At 36.2% G+C, this 27,053-nt stretch overlaps 1 protein-coding gene across 5 annotated transcripts in view; it reads right to left on the bottom strand.

Annotated features, from left to right (window-relative positions):
- HOOK3 (hook microtubule tethering protein 3) overlaps positions 1-27,053 on the bottom strand; it is a 79,703-nt gene that overhangs the window by 27,315 nt on the left and 25,335 nt on the right. For all 5 annotated transcript variants that reach the window (XM_039724195.1, XM_039724196.1, XM_039724198.1 and 2 more), the window contains exons 5-14: positions 24,681-24,813; positions 22,517-22,584; positions 14,956-15,018; positions 13,437-13,520; positions 12,238-12,401; positions 9,999-10,139; positions 8,330-8,531; positions 4,930-5,040; positions 2,386-2,473; positions 1,328-1,397 (exon numbers count right to left, since the gene is read on the bottom strand). In XM_039724195.1, the coding sequence (XP_039580129.1) occupies positions 1,328-1,397; positions 2,386-2,473; positions 4,930-5,040; positions 8,330-8,531; positions 9,999-10,139; positions 12,238-12,401; positions 13,437-13,520; positions 14,956-15,018; positions 22,517-22,584; positions 24,681-24,813 (1,124 nt within the window). The remainder of the gene's footprint in view (positions 1-1,327; positions 1,398-2,385; positions 2,474-4,929; positions 5,041-8,329; positions 8,532-9,998; positions 10,140-12,237; positions 12,402-13,436; positions 13,521-14,955; positions 15,019-22,516; positions 22,585-24,680; positions 24,814-27,053) is intronic.

Below are 27,053 nucleotides of genomic sequence, written 5' to 3'. Positions count from 1 at the left end.
ATGGTTCTCCTTGCAATCAATAAGGGGTTGAGATTCTCCTTAACCCTCATTTAATTGTGAATGTATTTATAGAAACATTTTTTATTGTCTTTTATTGGCAGTAGCCAGATTAAGATCCAGTTGGGATTTGGCCCATTTAATTTTCTCCCTGCATTAACAGCACAACATCTCTGTAGTCCTCCCCATGGCTTTGCCCCTTCTTCCAAACACAACACAATCTTTTTTATCCTGAGTTCTGACCAAAGCTCGCTGTGCAGCCAAGCCACTCTTCCTGATCTCACCATCTGGCACACGGAGACAGACTGCTCCTTCACCTTAACACTTCCTTCTTGTCCTCCCAGACTCCTTTGCCCTTCAGGACTGACTTCCAAGCAACTCTGTCAACCAGGCCTGTAAACGGGTCAAAGTCTGCCCTACAGAAGTCCAAAGTGGAGGTTCTGCTGGCCTCTCTCCTTAATTCTGTTAACCAAAAACTCTCTCACTGAGTGGTTGCTGTGCCCAAAATGGCTTCTGATCATCACACCATCTATCTTTCCTGCTTACAAACAGAGAGTCCACATCTTCCCTAGTTGGCTTGCTCAGCAGCTATGTTAGAAAGTTATCTTCTGCACAGTTGAAGAAGATAGACTGATCCCTTTCTGCTGTGCTGCATTTGCAGCAGCCATCTGGTAAGTTGAAGTCCTCCATAAGAAGAAGGGCCAGCAATCTCAAGATATCTCCCAGCCCCTTATAGCATAATATCCCAGAGAAGGGATCTATAACACACCCACCAGAATATCTGCCTTGTGACCTTCCCCTTAATTATTACTCATAAATACTCAATTCTTTTGGTACCATCATCAAGCTACAGGCAATCAGAACAGGGCAACAAGTACCTTTTTCTAATATCCAAGACAAACCTTCCTGACACAAATTCAGACCATTCCCTTGGCCCTGACACTGGTCACAACAGAGAAGGGATGAGTGTTTGCCCCTCCTCTTTGTCCCATGAGGAAGGATAAAATCTCTGCTCAGTCTCCTCTCCAGGCTGAACAGATCAAGGGACCTCAGCTACTTATCACAGAGCTTCCCCTCAAGGCTCTTCACCATGTTTGTGGCCCTCCTTAGGATGCTAAGAGCTTTATGTCTTTCTCATTTTGTGGCACCCAAAACTGCACACAGGATTCTGCCCCAGTGCAGAGCAGAGCAGGACAATCCCCTCCTTTGCATGGCTGGTGCCCCCCAAGGACACAGTTGGGCCTCCTGGCTGCCAGGGCACTGCCAACTAATGTTCAACTTGCCATTGATCATTGTAGAGGTTAGTAAAACAAAGCATGCATTAGCTTACTTTATTTCGGGAGTAATGATTTCTGCTGCTAAACTGTCTGAAGGCTCTTGTCTTCCCAGAGGCATCAATCCTGAGTAAGGAAAAGCATACCACTGACTTTTTCACATGACAAGAAGTAGACATTGTTCTAGAAGCTTCACACTACTGCTAGACAATGTAAAACGACACAAAGTCAGGCTACAGCAAGACTGACAGACAAACACCATTTCATTTGGTCTTTCTTTCATTTGGTCCATTACGTCTGATTCAATGCATTCTGAAGAAATAATGTTGCAGTTTATTTCCTGCTCATTATCTTATCTAAGAACTACAAAGTACACAAGATTACACATACAAATGAACTATAACACAGGAAACAGCAAGAGAAAATGTCTCTAAAGAAAACTATGTAACTATATAGAAATCAGATACACATTACAAAAATATCCCACTGGAGAGGAGACTAAAATTTATGATTGAGTCAAATAACATTCTAAGCTTTTGCCTGCTTATGACGCTATGAATAGCTGAAGTTTTCCACTGCTGATTTTAGAAGAGATTAAATTTATTCTGTGCTAAACAAAAGCACATTCAACACTCTACAGAAAACTCGTGTACACTTTAGAAAAGAGGCATTTAATCTCCTTATTTGTCCTTTACCTGTAGTGGAGAGTTGACCCTCCTGAGCTTGTACACATCTAAGTTCTTCAATAGTTTCTTTCAAAGAATCCCTTTCTGTTCTTAATCTCTGAATAATTGGAAAGAGAATGAATATCAGTCTTGGCAGTCTAAATCCATCTCTAACAGCCTTCAAAATTTTTAAAATTATTTAATGTAACTCTAGAAATTACTTTCAAATTAAGGTATCAGTCTATTCCATAACAGAATAAATGTAAGTATTATATATTCCACAGGAACAGTTGTTTGGGTTTTGGTTTTGTTTTTTGTTAAGTTTTCCACTGCTGATTTTAGAAGAGATTAAATTTATTCTGTGCTAAACAAAAGCACATTCAACACTCTACAGAAAACTCGTGTACACTTTAGAAAAGAGGCATTTAATCTCCTTATTTGTCCTTTACCTGTAGTGGAGAGTTGACCCTCCTGAGCTTGTACACATCTAAGTTCTTCAATAGTTTCTTTCAAAGAATCCCTTTCTGTTCTTAATCTCTGAATAATTGGAAAGAGAATGAATATCAGTCTTGGCAGTCTAAATCCATCTCTAACAGCCTTCAAAATTTTTAAAATTATTTAATGTAACTCTAGAAATTACTTTCAAATTAAGGTATCAGCCTATTCCATAACAGAATAAATGTAAGTATTATATATTCCACAGGAACAGTGGTTTGGGTTTGGTTTTGTTTTTTGTTTTTTTTTTCAGAAAAGGGTTGCTGATCTGATTGGACTAAAAATAGCAGGGGTATAAGCTTACAAAATCAAGACATTAGTGACCAAGTATAACGTTCTGCTACCAGGTAGTAAATAGTATACACAGGGCCACTCAGCTGTTTTCCTTTCATTAGGGTTGATTCCAAGGGAAATGGAAGACAGTTGAGAGACCACATTTCCATATCACATGCCTTCTGTGTGTCAGCTGTCCTTGTCATTCACCAGTGTCTTGGCTATGAAAGAAAACTCGTTGCTTAAGACTTAGTCCAAAGAGCACTGAAGAACAGGACTGGATCACTTTGGGATCCAGACAGATGTGCTATTCAGTAGCATCAGGTAAATAGTCCTTCAATTTGGCACAACTACCCTTCTGGCAAAAAAATGAGAATCAACAGGTAACACCAAGTTTTTTTGTCCAGAAGGTTGCCAAGAGTCAAAAAGAGGAAAGAGTTTGCTATGTATTTGGATGTAATGATCCAAATTGCAGTTTGCTCCAAAATCAGACATGTTCAGTATTACTAAATGGTCCAAGATAGACCTTGCCTCGGTATAGGCATGGAGTTGTGTTGGCTGACAGCATTTCATTTTACTAACAGTTGATTGCCAAATGCCAGAATATTTTAGTGAACAGAAAAAGCTCTAGGGCTTCACTGGTACAAGCAGCTCAATAATTATCACAGTACTTATAACACAGAGGTAAAATTCCAAGCTACTTTGATGAAGATAGCAAACACTACCATGCTTTACCAGAACATAATGAAAACAATATAAGCAATTTCAGTAACTATTTCCAAAATACAGCTGACAAGATACCACTACCTAGTTTGTAACCTGTGGTGGGCTACTTTACTGATACATATTGACAACAGAGAACAGAAAGAGTAGGTGATACACTGAATCACTAAATTCTCAGGATGAGGGATTTTACCTGTAATTTGCTTCTCACAGGTGCATATCCATTCAAAAGAATGCACTTAAGAACAACATCTAGCTCAAAAAAAAAAAAGCTATTTGCCATAGGGTAAATAATAGAACTACATAAAAATGGCCTGCAATTCAGATCCTTTGTGCAAGATGAAATGGGCCGCTGAGCCATGGATAAGCCACTGAAACAACTTCACCATTGTTCAACATAAAATAATTAAAAAAAAATAATTTAAAAATAAAAAGCAGGAAAGAAAGCCAAAGCACAATACCAACACAGCTATTATGTGCATTCCAACCTGATTTGAAGGCAGATGGAAGTGATGTGAAGGTCAAGTGTCTATCAGAGCTTGAAAATTTAATAAAAAATGGGAATCAATGGCCTATGAACATAAAGTAACTGAAAACTTTCAGTTCAAATTATATTTAAGTGCTGGGCTTGGAAATCTGGAAATAACTGGACATGAAATATGACTATTGAGAAAAAGCCTGCAGAGTTTTTGATAGTTGGATCAATAGACTTTTAATTAAAACATGCCTAAGAAACTGCTAGCTGCAATTGCTGACATTGATTTTAGGTAGTTTGAACCAACTGCATATACATTCATAAGAAACAAGCTGAAATCAACCATTGAGAAACGACAGCGTGTAAGAGAAGTTGGAAGGTCCAGTCTCAGCAAGAGAGTACAAAGCAATTAATCACAGAATCACTAGCAGCAAATGACACAAGATGAGGGGGATAAATTCGTATCTACCCTGTGTGTTCCACATAGGCAGTACAAGATAGGTCAACAAGGAGCTGTCATAAAAGGTGAGATTGCCACAAAGGACATTTCCCTCTACACAACTACTAAGACTCTTCCTACACTAGTGATCACTCCACAAAGAGAAGCGTGCTGATGATAACCCAAAGAATGTCATAGGGGGGAAAAGCAACAGGAATTTAGTTCCAGGATGATACTGCAGAAACCCTGTTGCAAATAAATATTCTGTAAATTTTCAGAATACATAATAATTACCCTGGGTAGTTATTAACTTTCTCATGGTAAATGACCAGGAAAGAACTTCAGATGCCAAATATGAAGGCTTTTCCTCTTAAAAATGGTTTGCATGTGATTTTGTACAGTCACTTTATTCCATGCTGTACAATTCTTAGGTTTAAAAACTATCTTGTACACAAACATTAGAAAATTTTCAAGGAAAAAGACTTCCTTATTTAAAAAGACGACTAACTATAATTACCACAACTCTGTGTTATAAATGATACAAAGCTGCTATTGTTACTAACAAAAAAATAACACCTTGGCACTTACATCTTTTTCTTTTTGGAGGCTGTCTACTTTTTCTTTCAGTCGTTTGCATTCATAATCTAATTTATCAGCTTTCTTGGATTCTTCAGATAACCTGTTTTGTAGTTCAACTGCCTGTGAGAACAAGAATCAATAATGTGTCTGCAAATGTTAAAACAAAATACACAAGACAAAGTAGCCAATTACAATGCACCACAAGTCATGTTGTAAAACAAGTGAAATTGTTACTTATAGGACATACTAAAAATTTCTTTAATCAATTGTTCTGTGTTTCATCAAAATAAAAAGCATTCAAATACTGTATCTTAGTGCAAGCAAAAGATAGAAAGAATGTGATTTTCACTACATCTAAAACAAGAATTTAAACTCAAGAAAGGTTTGCAGAAAAAAATCCATGTAGTTCTAGGGAACAAAAAGATTAGGAACAGCAGAAGAATCTTTCTGCATTGTGAAAAGTCTAATAAAAAGAAAAGACTCCTAGGAAAGCCAGTCTTTTGTTAACTTTACTTCACAAGCCTTACTCAGAATTCAGCTACTAGTTTATACAGCCAGGTAACATTCCCTGAGATGTCCTAATAATTTTTAATAAACTAACACAGATTCAGCTACAGGCTCCAAACAATTCTTTTTTATTTCAGTGAGAAACACCGCCACATGTGTGCTTTCAACTACAGATCAGTAAAGAACTCTTAAAATTAAGTGAGCAGAAGTGTGAAAGCTGAGCACAACAGAAGGTAAATCAGTGAAGTCTTCCCTTTTCAAAACTTTCAGCCTTTACTAGCAAAGATTCATTCCCTGAACACTAGTAAAGCTCATAATGCAGAGAGCATGAGAGCATATAAGCTAAATAAAAACTGACCTGCAAAAACAAAAGCTGAATGAAGACTCAGCTAAAGACCTACAGCTTCTTCCAAAATAGTTTATAAGAAGGCGTTTTCATGGCTTTTAGATTACAAAGGAAATTATTAAAGCAATAGCCACATCTACATCAAGATTCCCCAGTGGTTCTAATGGCCTTTTATTTTCAATGTGTACAACTATAGCAAAATAACTACAAGGCCTAAAATATGCATGGTCCTAAGTCTTAGAGGACTTTGCTGCTGTTGTTCCTAAATTAAAGGCTGCAAAACCAGTACAGGCCTGTGTTTTCTGAGATTAAAAGAAATGAACATGTCAGATATGAAAATATTTCATTTTTCAGATGTGACATTGATCACTAAGGCTATCAAAATAACTGCAGGTATAACAAACAACTGCAGGCCTTCACCAGTGACAGTGCCACAACTTGCAGAATACTAGTATTTTCACCTCAAATGGAAACAAATGCATCTATGTTTGTAACCAATCACGCTAAGGTTATGGTATGTAGAAAAACACTGCAGAAAATAAATTTGTCTTGAATTAGGATTTGTGAGTGTACATAAAAACATACAGTTTCATGATAATGCAGAAGACAAAAAAAAAAAAGAACTGCTATCACATTCACTAAGCATTGTCTGTATGTGGAATGAGTAAAGCAGGAATCTTGCAACAAATAAAAGCAAGACATACTGTTAACTATGCATCGGAAGGCACATGCACAAAGGGGCTGAATTAAAACTAAAAAAAAAAATCCTGCAGTCTTTACATTTCAATTCTTTATGCCAAAATAAAGTTTCTTAGAAAAGGCTTGTGCTTGCTCTCAGAAGAGTGAAAACAAAAGAATACCACTCAACCCCACCTCACAGAGATTGCTCTATGCAGTGAAGATGCAATTTCCTTGCAGATTACTATAGAAATTTGAATGAACCATGTTGATCTGCAATGCACAATGATTCTAAGCCAAAGAAATAACTCTCTAATGGTGTCCTCATGAGTCAGGTTGGATCTTTCAAACACCAGACAAGACATATCCCATTACAGGAGCACACTAGAACTCAGCAGTGACATAACATCATAGGCCTTATATCCAGCTTACTTCTGATAGCACAATTCAGGATTCCCAGAAAAATAATTTTCTGATTTATGAGTCACAGGCAGGTTTCAAAAGGAGCCCAGTCTTACAGACACTGAAGACAAACACAGAGTGTTCATTTTGAGACATCGTAGTTAGGTGAATAAAAACACATCTGCCACAGGACACCTGAGGCTTATTCCAGTCTCAGTCAGTAAACAGTTTTGCACCACACAACAGCTCCTCATACAGGAAACCCTACGCATAAAATACACTGAAGGAAAGGAGTACTTCAGCAGCACAACTGATGGGATTGACCCTTACGAAATCCTTTTGGCTGGTGAAATAAGAATAATCAAATGCAGACATTGAGGTTACACAACTATATCACATGCTCAGCTGTGTAACGGAGTGAAATATTGGGTTGCCAGTAAACTTGATACTACTCATGTGTGGAAGGCCATTCCTTTCTACATTTACATTTCTCTTTGCCCCCTTGGACAATTTTTCTTGTCCAAGTTCTTTTTTTTCCGGTAAAATCACTTGGGCTGTATTTAAAATTAGCTCACATAGGCTGAAATAATTTGTTTTAAACACTGATATCGTCAAGCGCAGGGAAAAAAAATCTGTCAAATCTTAGGGAGACACATTGCTCCTGGGCTTTCAGTATTGTTTAGTGCTAGTTTCTATACTTTATTCTATGGTAAACTGACATAACAGGGACCCCTGTGCTGTGACTGTTCGATCAGTCAGAAATACAGAGCAGGCACTACTGCTTTAATAAACCATGCTCTGTCTAGCCCTGTAACAAGAATACCAGAATGATACAGTGTCCCTGAAGTACAGAAGCAGAAACACGATTAAGCATATGCTGCACAGAAACAGCATCACATGGCACTTGGATAATCAGGAGGATAAATAGGTGCCTTTCACTCCACCGAGTGTGCTGCTGACACATTTTGTATTCCACTAGTGCACATGAACAATAAGGATAACATGTGTCCTCCTGTCTTAAGTGAAAAATTCAGATGTATCAGAGAAGCAAGAACCTTTAAAAAAGGAGTTATTTAACCACAGGAACGACTTACCTTAGCTGTGGTGTGTTCCTCATTGCTGGAAAATTGTAAGTGAGAAGTGGATACTTTTTCTGAAAGAACAGTCTCTAATTCAAGCCCCACTACTGAATATGAATTTGGAATAATTTTAGGGAAAAAAACCCCAACTTCACATCTGGTGAGTTTTTAAATTCAAGAAATACTGCTTTTTGACAAAGTAACAAAATTTAGTAATGACAAGAGCTGCAGAAAAGAAGGACAAAGGTACCAAGTACCTATAAAACATGTAAGTCTTCTAAACAGGAATTGGTTTTTTTCATAGCTTTTTTTTTTCACTTTGAGGTATTAGCCATGTTATGAAGACAAAGTGCTGAACAACAGAGAGTACTACAGCACTGATGATGCCTGTCCTCACCTGTCTCTTGTATGTTTCCAGCTGACTGCGTGCTGCGTTGGCCTTCCTTAGTTCTTCCTCCAGGCTCACGGTATTTTGCATGTACATTGTATTCTTCTCTTCTAAAAGCTTCACTTGCCGCCGCAAATCACCCAGGTCCTCCAGTTTCTTTTTGTATGACTCTACTTGGCTTTCTAACTTGGCTACTTTATCAGAAGAATGCCTGAAGGGACAATTTGTATCAAATTTGAACGCCAAAAATGAATTAACAGAATTTAAAATGCTTCTTTACAGTTTTTTCTTAATGTAGAAGACATTAATGGGAGGAACAATAAAGCAATCATATCCTCCTACTACTGATGTTTTCACTTTTGTCTGTTTTCTTCCCATAACTATTTGTAAACTCTAAGAGCTGCTGCTGAAGTTTCTTTTAGACCCTGTCCCTCTTCCTAACACAACCTTCTTATCTGCTTCCAACTTTAAAATAATAGCTAAAACAACCTCACTCCCACTCATTTCCTTTCAATTCCAATTATCTTCTGTCCTAAATTTTCAAGAGTAAAGAAGAAAAGTTTCTGCCATTCAGTTCGTTTTAATGATAACCAGGACTAAAATCATAAAGATCTCTCTACTAGACATTTGTACTTGGTGACAGAAGAACCTTAACAGTTTTGAAACTTGATTCCTTCTAAAAAAAATAAAGGACAAAAGAAAAAGAAACACCAGGCTTCAGCTTTTCAGAGTTTTACCAATCCACCTGCTGCACTCCCAAGATTACAATGGAACTTGCCTCGCCCAAAGACCTTTACTACTATTACTGTTCCCAGTTTCATCTTAGAATCAACCAATTTACAGACCAAATTTCCTGTGAAATCCAGGGAATCTCCCACTGAATTAATGCATCGGTTTATGGCAAGCTAGCTAGTATAATCCTCAGTGAGGTGCAGGGCCTCTCTCTTGGGACAAGGAATTGCTATTTGAACCCATGCCACCCACACAGTTTATGCAGCCTGATGGGTTCGTTCCTTATATTAACAACAGAAGGGATAAAGACAGACAGCTTTGGTAGAAGGCTGATGGTGAATCAGAAAAAGCAGTATTAAATAAGTCTTGCTGGAGAGAATGTGTAACTGCTCTGAATAACCCATGGCAATAGATGCCAATACTGAAGGAATAAGCTCCATAATAAAAGTAGCTGTCCCACTCTATAAACCCCTATTATCATCAAATCATGACAATTTTCATTGCTAAAATCCAGTCGGAACAAGAGCTGCAACAGATGTTGTTCACACCAATATTACATGATAAGCCAAAAGCACCACCCAAAGTCCAAACAATGCAAACCCAGGAAAGGAAACAGCCTAGTTTTCTGATGAGAACAGATGCCTGAGGCATGATGAAGGTGAATACTGCATACTCAAAGAGACCAGTGGGTGCCCTGTTATAATCATGAATTAGCATAGAATGGTAAGTTTACTAGTAGTTATTGATTAGGTACAAAACAAGCAACTATTTTACTCAAGCTGAATTGTGTGTCCATCTGTGTACCTAAACTGGAGGATCCAAGGAATCTTGGCATTGAAAGTGTTTAATATTAAATCACTTAAACAAAAGATAACGTAGATCAAGTATACAAATTATACAGATTAAAAGGTAGTAGTTAATAAAGAGTTAATGGAACAAAATTTACCTGAGTACATCTATCTCGTCCTTCAAAGACTGAGCCTCCTCTGCCAGTGTAGTAAGCTCTTCTGTTTGTTGTCTCAATTCCGCAATTTCCTTTTCTAGTTCTTCACAGCGTATTCGATAGTCATCTTTTGCAGCTTCTAATCTGTAAGAATGAAAAGAACCCCAAGAAATAATTTCTCATCCTGAGCCACAGTTCCTTTCCTCATCATCCCCTCTAAGAACTCACAAAATAGCCTCCTGCTGCAGTGAAGGAAAACAACAACACAATGTGCTTATTCAAAATGTAAAAGCAGATTGACTTTATCAATGCTCCAAATTTAATATCAGTCTTTCTATTTGAAAATTCACAAGGTAACATATGTTCCTGTAAAAACAAAACCTGAGATTTCCTTCTGTAACAGTAGTTTAACACAAGGGAAGCTTAAGGAGAATTTTCATCGGACATCCACAGTTTGAATGTGACATCTTTATTCTATTCTGTTCAGCTGTACAACTCATCTACCTTCAACAACACTGACCTGATTGTAAGATGTTATAAATGCCGTAGACCTGTCACTGAAGTGGCTTTATTTATTTACTCATAAAGAACCTGTGCATGCCCAGTACATTGGGAGAACCAGGCTGTCTAGTTAACAAGTAAAGAACTCTGACTAAAGATGCTGAACTGCTTGCATACACTATGCATAGTCAAAGCTCTATTAACCTGGCAGTGAACAAAGGGAGTAAGTAATAGAAAATTTTCAATGTATTTTGAATGAATAGGACAACACAAACCAGAAAGTCCTACTGTGACTTTGCTCTGAAATTAAAACAAAAATAATCAAGGATATAAGGACATGAGGGGAAAAAAAGTCAAAGAGTCCAAAAACAATCTACAAGAACAGAGACAAGAGAAAATCTTTGAGTCATCCACACAAGAAACAACAAAGATCTGGATCATGACAGACCAGAACAGTCAAAGCACAAAGAGGCAAGACTAGGGGGAAGAGTGGTGTACCACACAAGGCACCACTTAAGCTATACAAATGTCCTGCTTGATGAGGTAGAGCTGGAAGCAACACATACAAATTGCCACCAGAAACCACATAATATGAAAACAGGGGAAGGAGGTAAAGGAGGCCGGGAATGAGTCTCACATACGAAAACAGTTTACAATGACCTTCAGAACCTGAAACTACAGTAACAGACAGTGCAGATATTGAATATGGGACAAAATCTGTTTGAACAGTAATCGATACCAGACTCAGGCAGGAATCACTGCAGAGTATGGAGATGAATCAGAAGAGATAAAAAGGGACATCACCATTGCTTTATTCCTTTACATGGTAGATGTATAAAAAGAAAAAAATCCAGGTACTAGTTGTTGTGAAAGAGAAACATGGAATGTTTTTCAAGGAACTGATGGGAGATGATATGTCAGAATAAGCAGGAAAGGCTTAGCAAGAGGAATTGGAAAAAAGGCAAAACACAAAAAAAAAAAGGAAAGTAACATGGCATATATTGTAAGAATTGGAAAAAGGCAATGAGAAGAAGATACCAAAAGAAAAGCTGGCAGTGTAAAGAAAGAAATACTATAATTTCACTCACAAAGTGAAGGAAAGTAAGGGAAAGAGAATGAAAAGGTTATGGTGAAGTGAACCAGCTTTCTTCAGCAGAACAGGCTTACACAGCCTGAAAGCAACAGTCAAGAGGACCAGAAAGGATGTTTAAAAAGGAACTGTATTTTCACTTATGGGGGAAATGTAAATAAAGTGCAGAACTCATAGATGGATAATCTCTATCTTTCATCATCTCTGAAATGTTTTCAAATCCAAATTTCAGGTAAGGACATATTTTCCTACGTTGATAATGCCTCCAGCCTGTAGATAACTTTCATCTAGGAATTACTAGGCCTTAAAAATACAATCAGAATAATTTGCATAAAGGAAAGCATGCTACTTTTCCTTCTCACTGACGTCATTAGCATTTCACACGGGTGAAATGACTGCACACAAACAATTCAAAGTAACTCACAGCAGAGTGACATATAAAACACTTCAGCATTAAGAAACTGTGATTTTTTTAAATGCTGCATCTTGCAAAGAGTGAAATTATAATGTATACATCACTTCAAAAACTGTACTACTGTGGCTATACACCATCCATTATACTAATTCACATTTGCAGCAGAACCAGAAATATCTAAGTCACCTCTATTGCCAGCTACAAACAACCAACCTAACCAAGTGCAGCTTTTCTACCTGAATGTTTCCTCTTGGAGCTGTTCTAGTTGTGTCTGCAGCTGCAGGTGTCTACGACCTGCAGGACTGTTGGGATCTTCAATGGAATCAGATTGATTTAAACGTTCCATCAAAATCTGGTTCTCGGCAAGCAGGCTGCTCTTCTCCTCTTGGAGGGCTGCAACCTGTGGTAATACAAGTATGAAGAAGAATAATTAACCTACCCAGGTACAGAGAGCAGTATTTTTTCACGTTCATAATGAAGTATCAACAGATGCAACAAACAGAAACATGCAGGCTTCACTAATCACATTTCACAAGAATACACTGTATAATTGAATAGGTATTCAATTACCGTGTCATGTAACCAACATATTGCAACATTAGGGGCAGAGTTACAACTCAGGAAACACACTTACTCTTTTAAGTATTTCACACAAACACTTAAAGAAAAAGTCTGTTATGAGGGCAGGTAACTTCATTATAATAAAATCTGCATCCTTTCAACAGAAAAAAATAAAACTAGCTCTTCACAGTAAAGGCCATCTGCAAGCAGGCCTGAAACAGGAACACAGTCCTGAAGATAGCCCACTTTCCACTAACGTGAAAACAGGCAGTAGTGGAAAGAACTCAAAGTGCTCCAAGACCTGAAACATAGGCTCATATATTAACCACAACACACAAAGATCAGCTTTATTAATTCCAACAGTCACTGAACTACAAGAAACGTGAATTAATATTTTGAAGTAGGGTTGCAACAGCAATGGTGTTCAGGGCTCCCCCTTTACATTCCTCATGTCTTGGAGATGAGTATCGATTTACTTACAGACTTACTTTTACTTAAGACTTAGTCTAAACTCATACACATTTTAATGGTCTATAGCAACTTCTGACTGGGATTTAACTATTAGCTGGAACTGTTACAACAGCAGAACTTCTATTAGTTCGCTATGGCAAAAGTTTTACCACACAGCTCAAACCTCTTAACTGAATGAAAAATTTTGCTAGTATGAATCATAATACTGACAACACGGCAACAAGATAAGAAAACAATGATATTCATTCTGCTGGCAAAAGTGAAAACAAAACAATTACTGTGACATTTTCATTCCCCTTATAAAAATTATGTTTCAATACGCTAGTACTTATTTTCAGCCACCTGAAAGTTCACACAACTTTTCTCCACTTCAAAATTTATACAGACTCTATAGCAAACTTACCTGCATATCTAACTCATGACATCTCTGAGCAATTTCTTCTTTTGTTGCAAGTGCTTCATTTAATTCTTCTGTAGTTTTCTTCAGCTATTATAAACAAGAAATGTTTACATTTTCATCACTCTACATGATCCATTTAAAAATATTCTCAGCTACAGCCTGTAAAATTATTTTTACATTGAGGTAATACATTATATTTTTTAAAACTCAGCAATTATGTTCATATAAACAAAAAAAAAAGAAGCAGATGTGAATACTGTTTAGTTTGTGTATCAGTAAAAAGTAAATATAACTAAAGTAACATTTGCTTTTACATTAGAAATTTCACATCTAATCTATAAATTGAGTCAAAAACTTCAGGAGAAATTGAGTCTGAAGAACTCACCAAATCTCTACACCAAAAAAACCTGTCAATACCACTTTTCTTTACAGATGCAAAGAGTGCATAATTTCAATTTTCAATCTACATCTGAAATATAGAAAGGACTGGAAGGTGGAATACAGGGAACAGACAATTAGGGTAAAATCCTTCTAGTGTCTGGAAGCTACTTCTAGTGCACAACAGGAATAAAAATAGTATGTGACAGAGAAGCCTACCTTTTAAAAAAGGGCACCAAACCTTATAAGCAGTGGGAAATATTCCAATACTTCCCTTCAAAGGCTGAATGTTTAAAGATATGTGTCTCACTTGTTTGCAAATGCATGCAGTTAAGATAACATAGAAAACACAGCTACAAGAAAACTGGTCTGATAAAATAGGTTCATGCATGTTATATAGATAGATACAGATATATATGTACTATTATATATTATGAAGTTTAAATGAGCTTTCTCAAAGAGCATCATCATACCTTGCATTTGCTAGTTTATTTCTTATGGGCCTGTTTGCATACAATAAATTAATTTTATCTGCAAGAATTTACATATTTCTGCAGAGAAAGCATAATGGATGAATACAGTGAGCACCACTGTACTGTTCTTCTCAATTAGAAAATAATCTGAGGAATGAGGACAGTGTTAGCATGCGGATAAGTTAGTAAAAAAAATTTGGTTTGTATATTTTTTAAATATATCAGACTGGGTATGATGCATTTGAAAACTTCTCTTCTGTTTTGCAGCAATTCCAGGATTCCCACAGAAGCAGTTGTTTTTGTTTTTTTTTTAACTGACTTTGGAAATAGGAACTCAGATAAAAACATTTATTCAAATAGTACATCTTTTTTATTTTTCTCTCTTTCTCCATGCCTAAACATTTGTACCAATTGGCAGTTTTGCACTATTATGTCATACAGCTAGACTGGTTTCTCAAATCAACTTTTCCACATCCTTTAAATACACAGTAGAAGCAAACTCAATTTGCAAAGCTAAAGGGCTTGAAATACTGAGATTTAGTCCTTTACTTTTTATTTTACTTTTCCACAACACCCTTTAATGATTAAAGAAAAAAAAAAAAAGATGGAGTTCTTATTACGGCCACTGACGCACTATGATTTAAAGAAAAGAAACATCTAGTCTTAGATACCTGCCGATCAAGGTCAACGTAAGCATCATTTCCAACAGAGACTGGAGACTCTTTACTCATCAACTGCAATTAGATTACACTGGATTAGAAAAAGCAAAGATTTACATTTATATTAAAACCTAAGTTTCAATGAAATACCAAGCTGATTTTTACTTTTGAGAGCTTTAATCTGAATTAATTTGAAGGTTCTCAAGTTCATTTCTATATATGACATATTCAGAAACAAGAACAAGAAAAAAATCTTCATCATTTGTAATATTTAGAATGCTATAAAAGAAACCTTATTATCTCTTTTTCTTTTGACAATGCACATTCTTTGTCTATGATAAGCCTACAGAACATCCCACTAAAGATTTTACTGCAGTGACATTGGAATGATAGTAGACATCAACACACCATGCAAGACTTGGCTTTAATTTTTCTCTGCTAGTGAGCGGTTTTTTCATATTTCCATTACCTGGATATTTACATCAATTTATTTATTTATTTTGCTCAACTCCAAGACTATCTCAACTACTAGTGCAAAACAAAGGTGACAAAAATTCTGTTCTGGAGTTGTCTGTCATTTTCAACATTAAAAAGTAATTCAGTAGAGTGCATTCCTGAAATGAGTATAACAGTTCCTTGTGTACTACTTCAGTGCAGGAATAGCTGGTAGTGGCTTTGGCCTAGATTATTAAAAAACCAAAGCAGAGAATGAAAACAAAAAACAACCCCAGCCAAACCCTCAAAACAAACCCTAAAATCAATCCCACAAAACTGACTGATGTACTGATCAAAAGAAAGAAAAAAGTGGTAAGTTTTCTTATAATAACCTAACGATCCACTGCACCAGTTGGTAAAAGTGAAATCAAACCTAGAAAAAGTTGTAGCTCAGCAACCTCCTCCCACACAGCTTAGGCAAACATAATAATGTTCTTATGAAAAGTTGTAAGACAAAAAGAGGAACAGTCTTGCAAATGAGAAATACACTGCAACTAATTCAAAAGGCATCATTACAGAACAGCACTGATGGTTTCTGTCCAAATGCATAATGTTCTAAGACTTCTCCAATGACGCGATTCATGAAAGTTACAACTAAAAAGACCCTATCCTAACCAAAATCAGGACAAGTTTCTTCCCTGGAATCTCCTGTCTAGTCTGGTAACTCTCTCCAGAGACAGTACTTCCTTTATTCCTTCTAGAAATCAGTGGTTTTGCACTATTCTCCTTAGCAAGGTCTTTTGGGATACACAGAGCCATCCTGTTTATTATCACTGTGTACAAGTGAAAAATCTGTTTGACATTTACATCATTCAAATCATACACTCACATTTCTCTCACTTTCCCCATTTCCTTAACTAGGATTTAGCTGCATTATTTAGAATAATCCATCTCCCTTCAGCAGTCCTCCTCACACAGTGACAACATTTGCCAAATTTCTTCCATTTTCTTCTACATCTTTACAATGACAAACTACTCCATGAAGAAGCATTACATCAAGCCTACATTCTGCAACAATAATTAGGAAGTCCCTAGCCTCAGAGCTGTCCCCTGAAAAATGAAGTCTTTTTCATTACCATACATAAAGGCATTACAAACTTATCTTCAATTTAGGACCCTATTTTCTAAGCTGATTATAATTTAAACAAAACCTCCCAACCCCTCCCTGCTCTGTGATGTTCACGCACACTTTGAATACTGGATTTCACCAGCTTTTCCAGATGACTAACAGGGATATCCCCATATTAGCCAAATACTGAACTCTTATCAGTATTTTATATTCCACAACGCTGCTCACAAACACACTTTGGACACACGTACTCCACACATGCAACTAAGTTCTGCCTGCTAAGTCAAAACTTTCCAACAGGCAGGTCCCATGCTGCATGCAGCCTGCAAGGGTGTACAACATGTCCCTAACAGCCACCACCCACTTCTGGCCCTAACACAACTTCCTCTTTGAAAAACTAGCTCAACAGGCCTACCCAAGACTTGGAGTAGAAGGAATACAAGTGACCACACAACCCACTAGAGGCCACTGTAGTGTCATTGCTTTCTGTGACTTACCATAAGGCAGGCCATGGCTAATAATATAATCCCTATTTTCTTCAACAAGTTTTGCCATCTCTCCCAAAACATCCTGTCCTTGAGAACCATTAGCAGAAATGTCCAGAAAATAGGACATAATCTGGAGTAGGATTAGATACTGGAGATACATATTCTGGATGTACCATGAATGCACACTACATGTGTGAATTTCACTCCACAGAGTACATTGAGAATGTGATGAGGAAATGTGAATGAGGCACCAAGAGCAAAAGCCACAGATACACGTACAGATGTATCTCAGACGACTCGTGCAATAGAAAGCAATTGGATGGTCTGGGGTATGTATAGTGGAAAAGTTAAAGATGAAATGTAAGGGATAGTTTTGTGTCCAGTACCACAATCAGACAAAGAACAAGAATGAGATTGCTAGGTAACTCAAAAGGAACACAGGAATCCAACTTCTGATCATCAGACAACAATAAAAACTGTAAGAAGTGCGATGCAAAGGTAGAATTATCATGGCAAAGGAGTGCTTCCATCTTTTCCCTACACATCTCCCCACATACTGTAAATATGTAAATGGTTTATACATGCTCTGCTTCAGGACTGCCTGTACACAGCTTCTCCCCACTGCGAAGCAAAAACTCTACCATAAATAGAACAGCCAAGAGAGCACACAACTCCACTCACCTATACAAACTTCTCTTTCTTCATTCAGATTTTTTTAAAATTTCAAGAAGAAAACTTTTACTGAATGCCATGTTTTAAGATTTCATACAGATAGGCATATCAATTTGAAACACACACTACCTGAAACTTCCATCCACCTGAAGAACGCAAGATAAGAGGCTTGCCTAGTTTTCCCTATTCTTGACTTTGTTTCTGGTCAATCAGCATTCTCTGATATTACTGAAATTTAGAGTTGCAAAGGGCTCATTTAATCAGTTACCTGTTTAATGGCACATCAGCTTTTTCTGAATTATTTATTACTAATCTTACAATACTTATAAAAATTTTGAAAGCAAATTTCCATAACATTTTCTTCTGTATATTTCCTTTATTTAAAAGCTCATAGTCAGAAAAACTTCATGAAAAACTGATGTCATTTCAGAGCTTCACATGTAACCTGCAAGCGTGATACTAGAGAACGTGGTCTTGAGAGGTCTGGATCAATAGTAATACTTTTGAGTTTAGATGGGCAAACTTTATTTCATTTGCCTTTCAAATCAGTCAAGAGAATAAAAAGCAGGAGGAAGTGTCCTTCTCATTTTCCCTTCACATATGTAGGTTTTCTTCAGGACCAGACTACAAAGGAAAATAAAGGTTTACCTCCACAATTTTGCAGCACTGGAACTGGCTTTCATTTCCAAATTCATAATTTAGTGTAAGTATAGTATAATAAATTATTTTCAAATGTAACTTTAATGGAGGAGTGTGCAGAGGGTGCAGAGATTATAAAAAAATGTGCAGAGATTATAAAAAGGGAAACATTAAAAATGTGCTTGCAAATTCAAGCAATTGCATTAGACCTCTACAGGAGAAAGAAAATCCTGCTTAAGAGCTTCCCAGAGTGAAATAAACTAGCAACTAGCATTTACAAGCTTGGTCTTTTTCTGGTTTAGTCTGCATAGAGGTCAGTATGGATTTTAAATGGTGCAATTACCTGGAAAACATGACAATTCTTACAGTTATTTGTGTAGTTTTATAAGAAGCAGCTGTCATTCCCTGTTAATTCTTTATATCTATATTTTTTCATGCTCATAGCTTTGGGGTATGATAGCTTACATAATACTTGTAGGTCTGCTAATCCTATATTATTAAAACCTTCACTTTTTAACTGCTTTCAGTGTAAAATATGAACAAGCTGTGTTGTCATGGATACATGAAGATTAGGGAAGGGGTAGAACTATCACAAAACCTGCATACATGAATAACATGAATTATGAAAGCTTTATTCCCCCCACACATGATTTTGCAAACACAGTTGCTCTATTTAGTTGATGATTTTGAAATCCAAAACACTTGTTTTATCTGAAATGTTTTTTCTACAGTTAATAATACTGCATAAGCTCACTTAAGTGCCCACAAAACAATGTCAAAACCTAGCTTCTGTACTCACGTTCTTTTTCTTTCTTAGAACATCTTTATGTTAGTTTTTATGAGTCATGGCTATATTCGACACTGTATATCCTTTAAAGCAGCTGGACTTTCTTCTTCCTCCAGTTGATACCCAGTCTACCTCCAGTCTATCTGTTGATAGACCTAATAAAATACTTTTATATAATTTCCTAACTATTAAAAAAATAATTTTACTTAAGACAAGATAAATCTTTAAAAAAATATTTTAAAAATCTTTTTTATCAGGAAAAAGAGGGAAAAACAGCACAAAACCAACAAGCTGAAGTAACACCATTGGTGTCACTCCAGAGAGTAAGCACCTTTGCCTATTCCCCTCTCGGCAAGTCTTGACACTACTCCTGACACTATTCTGACTCTCAACTTGACCTGCACAGAGAGCTGCTAAGTGATCAAGTTTAGAGATGTTCTAAACAGCAAAGGCAAACAATTTGTTTACCTCAGCTACCATCTTCATCAACAATGAACTTGGCTACTCCAGGAAGAGACTTGGGAAAATGACAGAAGGGGAAAAGAAAATATATAATGGGCAAAATAATTTCTCTAAAAAATACTTTGGGCCTTTAAAAAATCTGAAAATCATTAAATAAAAAGACCCTGTTATATTACACATATGAATGTATTCAGTCTTGTGTTTTGTGTACAACTTGCATTTTGGTACCTACATCTGCAGACACTAATCTAAATGGAGATTCTAAGTGGAGACAACACACCAGACCAATCTGACTATACTGAAAAACTAACAGAAAACCACTGTTTCATTTATAAAACCTTTGTGGAGCACAAGACATATTTTAAAAATTTAAATAAGTGAAGAAAAGAAATTATGAAGAACCACAGGTTAATAAAAAATGAAATAACTGAACAAAATTTAGCATATAAAATGCTGCTTATTCCATTAAAAATCAGCTTCTTCATATAAAAAAAAATTGAGAAAACATTTTCTATTGTGCCTTGTGAAATACTTTCACAAGCAAAATGATTTACAATAACCAAAGAAGCATCAAAAAAATTTGTACATGCTCAGCTGAAGCAGAAAAATGAATTATACAATATATCAGGTAAAGCTTAGAGGGGTCTTATGACACACCTAATTTTGAAGACTACCACAATGTCAAATGCTTTAAAATTTTTGGATTAGGTGATATACCAACTTTTCAAATACTCATATATAGCTAATTTCCTACATACTGCTTTTTCTAAGTCACTTGAATTCTACAAGTTGCTATGAGCCTAAGTCCTTACAGGATCCCATTAAGTTTCACCCCTTTAAACTCTTCCTGTATCCATCTGTGCTGGGTATGATCTAACTCCCAGAGTAACCTTCTCCATAATTTTTCCAGGCACTGAAGTGAGACAGGCCTATAACTGACAGCATCTTTCTTTCTCTCCTTGAAAACCACAATAGTATTTGCTAGCTTCCAGCTGACTGGGACCTCTCCAAACTCCAAGCCCATTGAAAAATAATGGAGAGAGGCCTTGCTTTCAAAGTGCCTCAAAGTCTGAGGCACTTTCTCACCTCTTCATTTAGCACTTGAGATCCTCCTCATTTGGTCCTCAAATGCCTTTGGTTTCTAAGCTTGCAAAGTACATTAAAATCACTCAGAACTCTCTCGGTAGCTGAATACTAAGCTTTTTGATTCACTGAATTTTAAATAGCTGTTCCGGAAGAACATATTTTTACCCTGTGATGTCTTCCTACTTCTACTCATCACACCAGCAAAAGGGCACACACACTGAACAAGTTCAAAGTTTACCCATTAATTGCTAAAAACTGTGGGCTGCTTCACTGGGCTATTTTATTAAATAAAGGAGACTTTTATAAAAATTGAATAGATTTTCATCACAAAGAAGGAAGATAAAAACAGTTTTTCTATTTCAAGGTGGTGCAGAAGACAGTGATGCTGCAATTTGGGTTTAATAAAAAACACTAGAAAAATCCACCAAAATACTGTATATTACAGTTACAAAACTTACAAAAAAGTAAAATACGCCAAAACTCCAGCAAACTGGTGCTTGGCAGCACTAACTGGAAGACAATTTAGACAACAATTCTTTTGATGCTTCCAAAGGGATAGTTTTATTAGACTATTTCCAAAGTCCTTTCTGTTGTGTTACAGCCAGCAGTCCACACACAGACAACTGAATGTATGACTGCATGGATACAGCACTGGTCAAAGTGATGACTGTGGAAAGATTCCCTTGTAGGCTCACTGATATTTCTTTCTCTATTCAGACATTACAGAGATGAGAAACTGTTCTGAAGCTCAGCGTGGAATTTTCTCTTGTTCTGGTTCAGAGGAAACAGGATTACTAGTGATTTCTTGCCTTCCCTCGCTAGTGACTTGCTCTAGCTAGCGGCCTGCCCTGCAGTAAACATCTGCAGACTGTTAGGCATTTCTATTATAGGCACTTCAGACTTCTTGTAAGTCACAGGCGGGCTTCAGTGGCTAACAACGCAGTTTTGATTTACCACAGAAGAGCACTTCTACAAAATGAACTGCAGTATACTCACTGACTTGTAAAAACATACCAGCCTACTGTACTATTTATATATGTTCATCTTACATATCATTACCCAATTCATGACACTACAGCTGACAAAACAATAATGTTACCCAATTATCTTTCTTTTCACTTGTCTACTAAATTAAAAAAATAAAAACCAACCAGTTTATGGAATTTCGCTGTTTCAAGGTACAAATTTCAACAAAATTCTGCAGTAACTGGTTATCCACAGAAAATCTATCTAGTGCACTTCAGGATTCACAGGGTGGGAAAAGAAAAGGAAAGGGAATCCAGTATCAAAAATATCTAGAAGTTTCAGTCTTCTAGATTTAAAGAAAAGTGGAACATTCAACCAGAGTTCTTTGACATAAAGCAAGATTCTTCTAAGGAAAAAAAAATAATTTTTCATTGTAAAAAGGCAAAATCTATGCCCCTTATTTTCTTTACTTTCAACTAAGTTTTTCCTAAGTGGGGAAAAAGCATACTACTGTAAAATAAGACTGACAACCAGTTTATGGAATTTCGCTGTTTCAAGGTACAAATTTCAACAAAATTCTGCAGTAACTGGTTATCCACAGAAAATCTATCTAGTGCACTTCAGGATTCACAGGGTGGGAAAAGAAAAGGAAAGGGAATCCAGTATCAAAAATATCTAGAAGTTTCAGTCTTCTAGATTTAAAGAAAAGTGGGACATTCAACCAGAGTTCTTTGACATAAAGCAAGATTCTTCTAAGGAAAAAAAAATAATTTTTCATTGTAAAAAGGCAAAATCTATGCCCCTTATTTTCTTTACTTTCAACTAAGTTTTTCCTAAGTGGGGAAAAAGCATACTACTGTAAAATAATGAAAGACTGAACTTTCACACACTATGGGCATCCCAGCATACCTCCTGAATGGCTGTCATGACAACATGTTGAACTGATTCTTCCATCATCATAATGGTCTGGATGTACTCTGAAAATAAAAGCATTCTGAAATGTCAATGTTGAAACTCAAGTCATAGAAGGCAAGATAAGAAGCTGCATCCTTCCTAAAAAATTACTAGATGCCATGGATGACACTGAAATGTATAAGCACCAGTCAAGTTCCACCCCAACAAATTCAACAAGATTTTATCACAAGCCTGTTCAGATACAAATCCAGGTTTATTTGAACTCTACAACAATGAGAAAAGTACATGATTACCTTTTTTCCTCCCCTGGCATCTTACACTTCTGAAATAACTACTTTTATCATTTTCTCACTTTGTTCCCAAACTGTTCAGGCTCTTGAAGTACATGATCCATGCACAGGTTGTCCTTTTCTGTAAATGTAACAGTAACAGCCTGCCTTCCTACAGCACACCCATTTTAAAGCATTTTCATGTTCATTTGTGGTGTCCGTTCTTATTTCTATACTACATCACAAATTAAGTCCTCTCCACTTTTTAAGTTCTCAGCTGTATGTACATGTGAACTACACAAGAGATACCTTTAAGAAGATACAGTAGCCAGAAGAATAAATTCTGACATTTAGACTAAGTCAAGGAGTAAATGACTTGCCCAGTATAATATGGTTTCCAGTCAAACATAATCTACTTTATTCTTTTAATGATGTGATTAAGATAAAGATGCTGGGGGAAAAAGTCACCTTCAAGTGGATAATTTGCTCATGCTGAATCTTGCTCAAGGTACATAAAATTAGTTTGTTCCGGTATTTCAAGTGTGCATTTTTAATGTCCAGACTGATACAGTTAAGGGGACACAAGAACAAGATATACTTCCCACTTGAAAATTACAAAAATTATTATCCAAAAGGAAGATAATTTTGTGTAAAACAGAGATGACAGGAGGTTTAATAGACCAGAATTATTTATGTACTTGTGGAAGAACACTACTCCTATTTTAATTAATACAATAGTCAGATAATCTCCTGGTTAAGAAAACAGGAGTGATTTCAGAGGGAGAAACTACAGTGATTTAGTTACCTATGAAAACTGGAAAGGGGAAACTAGCTGTAAAGTTAAGATGCACCAAGCAAGAGGAAGAAAAAGGTCTAAAATCTTGGCAGCCATTAAACACAAAATGAGCTGTATCTAGAAGACACAATTATTTGATTGTCACACAAACAGAGTAAAAAAAGTCTTATTTTCCTACACATCTATTTTTCCCACACATGATACATTTCCTGTTTAAAATATTTAGAATAAATGTTTGCATTTGCAGATACCTTCATCTGGCTTGAATGAAATGTAATTTAAGATAACTGGGTAATAATTTACAGCCTGCACCCCAAGAAAATTTAGAGCATGAGATGTAGACCACTTTAACAAATATCTCCATTGCTCATCACATCCTCTCTGACACCTTCAAGAAAGATGAATGGGTCTCTACTGTATTTGTGCAGCTCCGAATTACAGTCAGTGCCACGTGGGTAGAGAGACAGGAGTCTCCTTCAGGGACTGCTAAAGTGGGATTCAATTGTCTGGCAATTGGCCTGAAGTGACTTTTTGGATGACCTTATCATGCTCCATCTTCAGCTGTTACCCAAAAGAGCATGGTTGCCAGCATTACTTTTTCCTATTTGCCAACCCCATAGAAACATCTCAGAAACTACAGAAAACCAGTTCACACCAGACATATCATCAGACCAAGCACCAGTCATACTGATGGCTTTTGGCCATGTAGTAAAATGATGCCTGGAATTCATCTCTACAATCAAGAGTTATGCTGTATAATGCAATAATCACATGTTTCCATTCTTAACTATCCTGATCTACCTCGTAAATGGTTAAAAGGTGTACCCAAGAATTTTTTTTCTTTGTAGACTGATTTTTCAGCTCAGCAAACCAAAACTGAAAATACTCTTCTTAGAAGGAAATTCAATTCCAGTCTGAGTCTCCAAAAGCAGTAAAGTTTACACCAAAAAACAGTTACTATCTGTACAACAAACTAACATCATCATTATTATTAAAAAAAAATAATCTGTTTCTGGCAGTAACCCAAGAAACATAATTTCTCTCCTTAATAGTTGCACAACAACCAAGAAAACGTGTTTTCAAAATTTATTACCTTGCTTCTGTTCACAATTCACAGCGCATCCCAAAATAAGTTGAAGCATTCTCCCAAGCTCAGCAGCATCAGCATGCTCTCCAATCAGGTTAACATCAGGAAGGGTGAAGTCATTTATCTGTTGCCCTAGAATCTGCATAAAGACAAGGTACATACATGGCTGTATATTACTGCACATATACCCATCAATTTATTTCATACGAAGGTGATTTGGAATCAACAACAGCAATTCACTCTTGCTTTACTATAGTTTTGAATACACCTTCAAAACAAACTAATTGCTTTATGTAACACCCCACTCTAAAATCATGCTGTTTGATACAATAATATTTATGAAAAGATAAACATGACTGCCTCAACACACAAGCAACTACTAGATGAACACTTAGGAAGATTTTTTCTTAAAGAATTAAATGTTGAAACATTAAATGTTTCATCTATACAATACATATATCTAACACTGACAGGTGACAAATACAAGACAGCAAAAAACTCAGATCACCAGACCTCACACTTTAAATTTAAGGATATCTGACAACTCTTACAGCTAAGAAAGCTGTTCAGTGGAAGAGAATCTGAGGTAGTAGTACAATGATATGTAATTAAACAGCCCACATGCAGAAAGAAAGAAAAAACCCTGCAAAACAAAAGCCCGTGTGACTCGCTATTAGTGTTATCTGATTTATCATTAAAGATCATTAAGGATTAATGATTGGCAGTAGAAGGAACTAGACAATTCTGCTAAATTGCTCTTTACTGAACAGAGGGTTGAAAATATGAATATGAAATTTGGAATTAAACAAATCACTGACACATTAATTGCAGATAAAAAGAAACTGTAACATCTTAAACAGGGTGCAATAAGGAAACAATGACTATATAGAGGGAATCAGTCATGTGTTTGCTGTATGCTCTTTTTTGTGCAATACCCAAGAAAAACAGAAATCAGGTTAAGGCATTTACAAAAAACATAGCGTATAGGAAGAATACAAAAACACAAGCTATTGTAAAGTTAGTAGGCCTGGGTTTCATGGAAGTATTGTGGTTTGGTTCTGATTATGTACAGTTTGTTTTGTAATGGTAGGATTTTTAAGCAGTTTTCTCAAAGAATTAACTACAACATTACTAAAAATCTCTGCATACTTTAAAGGACGCAGATTGATTCTTGTTGGAAAAGACCTTTAGGTCAAAAGAATTCTGTGAATACATCAACCACAATGGAAAATATTACCATCATACACAGACCACATTAACAGAAAATACAATGTGTTTTCATTCTGGTATGCATTTATATATTGATCCACAGTTCCTGAATTTCTTTCAAATGCAATGCTGGGTAAGTTAACAACACTAGAGTAACTTCAAGTCAGTGACAATAAAACTCCTGTTAAGGAAAGCTGAAGGGAAGAAGTAAATTGGCAGGCACTAGGAAGAAGCCAAGGATGTGAAGGTGTCACAGAGTTTGAAATAAACAAGAGAAAAAATTTAATTTAAAGAAAAAGAACCAAAAAGAGCCATCAAAAGTCCTGAAAAATATGAAAATGAAGGACGGACTATATAATTACTATCTTGAGATGAAAGAGAGCATTTAACCCATTTTCAAAAGACAAAAGAATTATACATTTCCAAAAAACCTAAAAGTTTTAGTTCCAAGCAGCAGAGGTCTGCAGCATGATTAAATGAGGCAGCACAAAGCATGAAAGCTATAGTTAACCTAGGCTTCTTGTTCATCTATATTTTAAACAGACAATGACTGCAAATGTAGCATTTTTACTGATTGTTCTTTTGAGCGCAATACAAATTTCTGAATTTTTGAGGGTGAACAATATTAGCATATACATTTTCCAAATGCTTTTAACTGCATCAGGTAAAACCCATATATATATCTATATTTTCATAGCAGGGGAGGGAGTAATGTTGAGGAAAACAAGCAGAATTCATTAGCAGAAGCCAGATTACCCCTACTATCAGCTCCGGCATTGCCTCAGCAGGAAAAATACCAACCTAAACAAAAATTCAGTGAGATTTATAAACATGCACTACCTTTACAGAAATTAATCAGCTTGAATCTGCTCAGAACTTGACTAATAGTAGTTTGGATACCAGAAACTTAATCATCATACATACTAACCAACCAAAAAGAAGTCTGCATCACTTTGTCTTAGTAATGTTAATTTTCCATAACAAAAACCTGATCTGTTTCTTTTTAAGTGTACCCAGTCATAACCACCTTGCTTAATCATCACTTTTCAACATTTATTTAAACATGGATACCTAATCATTTACTGAAGATGACCTCCTATAACTAAATTTTTCTTTCTGAACTACTTCAATTTATTAACAAATAACTTAATCACTGTAGTATTTAGGAGA

The sequence above is a fragment of the Passer montanus genome, unplaced genomic scaffold (assembly GCF_014805655.1).
Source record: "Passer montanus isolate IOZ18808 unplaced genomic scaffold, ASM1480565v1 scaffold52, whole genome shotgun sequence".
Classification (NCBI taxonomy): Eukaryota; Metazoa; Chordata; class Aves; order Passeriformes; family Passeridae; genus Passer; species Passer montanus.
The sequence above is the reverse complement of the archived record's forward strand: the minus strand, read 5'-3'. Positions and strand labels throughout refer to the sequence as shown.